General features: G+C 41.4%; 1 protein-coding gene across 1 annotated transcript; it reads left to right on the top strand.

The window, feature by feature from the left end:
- The first annotated feature begins 4590 nt into the window (after nt 1-4590).
- Nucleotides 4591-6608, top strand: hoxc9a (homeobox C9a). Its single transcript, XM_020618679.1, has 2 exons — nt 4591-5212; nt 6283-6608. Exons 1-2 carry the CDS (start codon nt 4669-4671, stop codon nt 6525-6527), a joined length of 789 nt encoding a protein of 262 aa, XP_020474335.1. The 5' UTR covers nt 4591-4668; the 3' UTR covers nt 6528-6608.
- Nucleotides 6609-6780: the final 172 nt, after the last annotated feature.

The following is a 6780-nucleotide window of genomic DNA, read 5'->3' as shown; positions in this document are numbered from 1 at the left end:
AAAGAGTGTCCCCCTTGGAATGCAACACTGACAAAGACTTTACTGCACTGGAAACAGCCCCGCGAACTAAAACCATATACACATAAAGCAATTTATTTCACTTTGTAGTGGCGCAGAGGAACCGAAGCCTTTGGACAGCCACTTCCTGGGGAAAGCTCAAGATGTGTTACTGCCACTGGCAGGATCAGACATGAACTAAATATGCTAAAGGAATTTCTTTTACTTTTTTTTTGATATACCTGTTCCTATTGTCATAAAGGCATAATGTCATACAGGAACAGCTGCACTGTTCATAGATAGAGGAACCGTTTCCTTTCACTTATCTTTTGTTATGATTTTGAGCATGGCTGATTTGTGGATTTATGGATTCTTTTTTGAATGACAATTAATAATTGGGAATAAATTCAGTCCGTATTGCATGATTTGGAATTGGTAATCAGTTGCAAAACGCAACGCTCCACTAAGAGCTTTGTTGTTGCTGTTGTTTTTAAAGAATGATGATCCTGCGACAGTCCTACTCACCGTGAGAATATTTTCCAGTAGGTCTCCAATGTAGTTTAGCCAAAAAACAAGACAAACTACACCCCCCACCACACACACACACACACACACACACACACACACACACACACACACACACACAACCCGGAAGTACTTGATGAAGTGATTTCATTTTTGCCGAACAAGTTGCTTTTGTTGCTGTATGGAAAATGTATATCATGTATATAGTATTGGTTTCTGTTCAGCATTTAGGAGCTTATACATAACATCTGATATTATATTCACATTACTGAGCTTCAGCGCGAATAACAGGGTCCAAATATCGCCTATATATAACTCATTTAGTTAAACTGCACCGTGCCCATGTTTGACGTGCACGCTCCTTGGCAACTTTGCTGTGCTGTGTGGATGTTTTGAATATTTTTCTGGAAGAGGCTGTACCTACACACCTTCATTAAACCAGAAAACGTGACCATACGTATTAACGATAGTAATTGTGCACTGCATAGTTTAAATCGGTTGCCTTTCATCCGCCCGGCAGTGACACAAACTGGTTGTGGGAATGGAAATGTCTTTATTCAACTTGCACGTGAGATAACACATATTCGATCCCTGTCCTCGTGTGCACTGTCTTACTGTAAAGATGCACATAAAGAGTCTGCAGTCTGTCGTCATCTCATACGGTTATCCTTCACCTTCTGTCGGTCTGAGGAGTTGGTCTTTTACTTGTAGCCTAATTCATGATCTGAACTGTAAGTGCATTTTTACCCTAAAACTGCATTTAGGAGAGGTAAACCCTTTTTTCCAGTGGGATCTGTATAAAGGCTGTAGGCAGCAGATTAAAGGCTACATCCTTAATAACAATCAAATCAACATGGAGCGTCGGTGCACTGCGGCGGCGCGGATACACCAGAACTGTGACCCACTCTCTCCTCTTGTCAGATAGCATTCACTTGAAATAAAACTACTCAAGGCGGTGCTAAACATCTTATCTCTTAAGCCAAAACCATGCTGTCCGCTTCAGTGACGCCTGTGAGCATGCGACCTATAGGCCTTTTGCATCATGCTGCACAAGCACAATGTGTATTTGTTAATATTTTATGAATGGAAAACCTAATCATGTCATAGAGAATGACGTATGCTGTCGCGGAATGATAGCATCAGGTTTGAGCATCGCTGTCGATTGGTTCAATCGTTATAAATTTAAAAATGACTTTGCATTTGAGGTGTAGGACCTATTCCGTGTGTCCCTGACTTGCACCTGTCTTGAAAACACAAAATTGGCTCCATGTAATCTTGGAGTATCTAAAGATAAACTGTAAAGACTTGAGAGGCGATATTGTGATTTTGGACTATATAAATAAAAGATACTGTGATACAGTAAAACCTAGCAGTAGGCCTGATAAGTGCCGACGTGACTTGGGTTTAGATAGAAATGGGGCCCATATAAAAGCAAAGTAATCCAGATGCTTCGTATCATGTGTCACCTTCTGAACTTTGAAATCTAACAATTTTTTATTGTTTGTTTTATACTTGTGATGCTGTTTTGTTTACCATAGCACAGATGAAGAAATGAACATATAGAATATAGAAATCGATGCAACAGGTTTTGTTTTGGCAGTGTGATCTTTGAATTGTCTGGTCAGCAACTCCAGCTGTTTTAAGAACAGAAGTAAAAGGCAGGAAATACAGGAAAAAGAAACAATGGGAAATGTACTGATGTTATTTTTATTGGCATTAAATATGAATAAACGGGTGAAATAGATGCGTTGTAAAAAAAACGGTACTTCTTATTAATGGACACACACACACACACACACACACAACACACACACTATTTTCCTATGGCATACAACACAATGTAACAAATTTCACTGCATTACTCTGAACATAAACACAGACTATATAACGTAATAATGATCACGTGTTACGGCAGTAAATGTTCATTGAGCTTTGTTGTTTTCCTTCGTCTTTAATGGCAACGGTGGAATAAACGGGCTTGGATCTTCAACCTGCAGAAAACACACAACTGTAAAATCATCTGATTTAAGATGAGGCAAATTTTGTAAGCGGCTTCATTTGTGTAAACACGTGGATACATATTTGACTCGCCACAGACGTGCGTCTGTCAGCGCACACCAGGATGCCGTGTGGCGTTATCCGGGTTATGGTCTGATGTCTAGTCTTTTAAATTTCATGGTTGAATCTGACCACGGCAGCCAGGACAGACATGGCTCCACCGAATGGGTGTTTCTGATTTGTTTTGTGCGCTGCAGTCCACATTGTGAGTATTATAGCAGTTATTGGTAAGAAACAGTTTTGACCAAAGTTGAATTTAGGCTAAGCGGTGACGTTAAGATCAGTTTTGTCTCCAAGACGTTTTTTTTTTTATTTTCCTATCGATGCACCACATGCGTTAATTGTCACTTGTTCTCTCTGCTTAAACTGTGACTTCATATTTTTCCATTTCTGGAGCACAGTGCACCCAGTCTGAGATCATTTCATCATGGTGGTATGTGGCTTCTTGGGCTGCAGTATATTTCACTGTCACACACACAACGACTGTGTTCACACCCATTCATAGAGCTTCTTCCTCTTAAAATGTGCTATTTAATTATAAACTGTCTTACTCTTTTCACTGGACCACAGTAAAAGAAATAAAATGACAAACATCAAAATAACAATTACGCACACTATTATACATGTTGCACAAAATAGTCAAAACCCAGCCAAAACCTTCGAAGGAATATGTATGCATACACATACGATGAAGACTAATCGCAGTTGTCCCTCATCAGCATCACCGTTTCCCACAAATCTGCTCCTGCAAAGTCACCACAACACAGAATTCATCGTGTGCTTTTTCTATAGCCTATTGTCCTGCAGCTTTGCTGTTCTCTACCCCATTCAGTCTGCACAAATGCACTGAACTTTCCGCAGCCTATTTATTCACAATTAGTCTAAATGTGTTCCCCATGACCCCGGTGACTTCTTTGGTTACTTCTACTTCATCGTATTTTGTATTATGTTATTTGCTGGAACCCTGCATTAAGATCCAGGGTTGTTTCACAGCCTACTGCCTGACCAGCCTCACTCGTATAATGCAGGGCAAAACATTAAAGTCGTGCCATTAGGTGTCACATTAACATCATTATATTCATCTAGTTAGACCTTTAACGAACCTTTTTACCTTCTCTACTCTGCATCCCCTCTTTCTTGTCTTCGGCCTGTCTTGTTTGATATAAATGTGTACACATGGATACTCTAATATTGGTTTTATGTTGAGATAGAAACTTGGATGCGGTCTTATTAACGACACGTTTATGAACAATCAAATGGTCCTCGTTAAAATTTATTGATGGGCATAAAATCATGAACGGTCACTAGCCGAATATAACTGGCAGTAGTGGGCTGCTTGTCAAGGATCTGAATCTTCTCCTCTCCTATCTCCTCAGACACCGTGTAGGAAATGTCTGCTCTGCTGCTCCCTCGTTAAAACCCTGCAAAATTTATTGTATTGTTGTATCCTGCATTTCATATTTTGATTCCCTCTCTGGTCTGTCTAGCCTACGTGTAGCTTTATGGTGAAAGCCTCTCTTTGTCTTTAAGAAATAAACTGCATTCCGCATCAAAGTATAAACCTTTGCCTTTATCAAATGTAGGTTTGACAGAGATAAAACGCGTCAACGATTCAATAAACACTTTAATAATGTAATACTATCCCTTCCAATAACATGAGGATAAGGTATTTTTGCCAGACAGAGATTGATTACATCATTAAATAGTTCCTCGCTCGGTTTTGGACGTAATGTGCGCAGGACTGTTCTGCGACAAGACAAAGACCCACAGTAACACTACAACGGCACATTTTGTTCATAAAGAAACATGGTGGATGAAATTACCTCTATAGGTCCAAGAAAAGAGCAAAAGAGCACGTTCTTTAATCCGATTTATGTGCACTGGCATCCCAGGGTAAGTGGCGCATTGATCCACTGTACAAATTTTGTGGGGGTAAATATAATCACGTGTGGGTGAGGCAGCCAATAGCAGCCAGGGAAGCGCTGAGAAATAATTACCTGCCTTGATTGTTCTATGGCCAGATAAAAAAGTACACATTCACTCCATATAATAATCGGATGCATGTAAAAGAGTCTGGGAAGCTTCGACATGTCGACCACGGGTCCCATAAGTAATTATTATGTGGACTCCTTGATCAACCATGAAAACGAGGATGTCCTTGCTGCAACTCGGTTTTCGGCGCCCGTTTCGCACCCAGCCGGCCCTCGTCCGACGTCCCTAGTACCGGAGTGCGCTGACTATCCTTCCTGCAGCTTCGCACCCAAGCCACCCGTCTTCTCCACCTCCTGGGCCCCTGTACACTCGCAGTCATCTGTGGTTTACCATCCATACAGCCACCAACCTCACTTAGGCACAGACTCGAGGTATATGCGGTCATGGCTGGAGCCGATATCAGGCGCCGTGCCTTTCCATGGCTATCCGGGGAACAGCAGGCACTATGGGCTGAAGCCCGACGCCTTTCAGGAGCACAGAGCCGGTGAGTGTCTCGGCCCCGGCGGACGGAGCTACACGGATTATCTGTACTGCTCATCCACTGACACGCGAGACAAGACGCAGCAAAATATCCCCTCTCCCGAGTCGGAGCTCCTGGCTTCAGGGAAACATAAAGAAGAGAAGCCGGAGCTAGATCCCAGTAAGTTCGACTGCAGTCTCTTACAGCCGGGTGGGAGATTTGATTAGGCTTCTGTAAAACTGCTTTTTGCTTAGAGTCATTTTAAGGTCCTGCATAAAGTGAAATTATAACATGTTCCACCCTCCCTTTTCTGCTCAGCCCCGAATCGTCTCTGCTAGGGGGAAAGCTTTAGGAACTATAAAAGACAAACGCTTCTAGGCTAATATTGGGGCTATAAAACAGACAGGGTTGTAAACATGGACCCAAGCCTGCAGGAAGACGTTGAATTTGGAACCATGTTGCAAAATGTGAAAAACATGCAAGGTGCTCTTTTTAGTGACCAACCTAAACCAACGTCTGAATCAATATTCATCCGTAAATGCATTTTTATGACCATATTTTGACCCCGTGCCATCACATAAGCGCTAAAAGCTTTCAGTCCTGGTTTTTAAGTAGGCCCATCCTATGAGGAAAAGCCACATTTTGGCTCTGTTTGATGCCCTGTAATAAAAGACATTATTCTGCCACATAATAACGAGACCATTATATGCATATAATTGGCGTATATATATGAACATTTGCTCTCCTATTTGGGTCCAAAATAAATTCACACGACTTTTCCAGCCAGCTTGAGGAATGTAGGGACATACTGGAGGACTTTCACCACGGACCTGTAAAGGCTGAAACTACGGGCCATTTTATGGGCCAATAAAGTGAATAAGCGCATTGAGGTATTTTACGACGGTGTTACTCACAAGTTAAAGGGACAAGGAAGCAAATCATTGTAGGCTTAGGTTATCTAAGGCTGAAAACCTTTCTTCAAACTATTTACTCTCAGCTCAGCTCTAATGGGAAACACCAAACCTGAGTATGATTTGACATTGTTTTCATTTGTAGCAGCCCCTGATGAGCCTACAGAATTGTTGTAAATCCAGACGCACATTTTCGAAAGGCTTAACACTCATGGCGTAGTCAGTCATCTGTCATTGTTTTAGTTGTGAAAATGTCAGTGTTGCCCCAGTTCATGTGCTCCTTGTTATTATTACTGTTATTATTATTATTATTATGGTTGTTGTTGTTTTTATTTGCAGATAATCCTGTGGCAAATTGGATACATGCCCGCTCCACAAGGAAGAAGCGATGCCCTTACACTAAATACCAGACTCTCGAACTGGAAAAGGAGTTTTTGTTCAATATGTACCTTACTAGAGACCGCCGATACGAGGTCGCTAGGGTCCTGAATCTGACCGAGAGGCAGGTCAAAATCTGGTTTCAGAACCGGCGAATGAAGATGAAGAAAATGAACAAAGAAAAAACAGACAGCAAAGAACAATAGTGTGAACTGCAGTCTGAAAACAAGCATAATAACCACTAGTGACATGGACAGCACAGATGTACCACAACACAGGATCCCCCCCCCCCCCCCCCTCACTTTGTTGGATTTTGTATTAACCTTAACTTCGACATTATTTGATGCTGATTGTTATTTTCCAGTCTACAACTCTATGTTGAGGATTCAAGTAAAGGAAGGAACTTTAAATGAGATAATTATATTCAGGCTTTACTTCATAATATCTTCTTATGTTTTT

The sequence above is a fragment of the Monopterus albus genome, unplaced genomic scaffold (assembly GCF_001952655.1).
Source record: "Monopterus albus unplaced genomic scaffold, M_albus_1.0 scaffold6.1, whole genome shotgun sequence".
In the NCBI taxonomy this organism is placed as follows: domain Eukaryota; kingdom Metazoa; phylum Chordata; class Actinopteri; order Synbranchiformes; family Synbranchidae; genus Monopterus; species Monopterus albus.
This window is presented reverse-complemented; position numbering and strand designations above follow the sequence as displayed.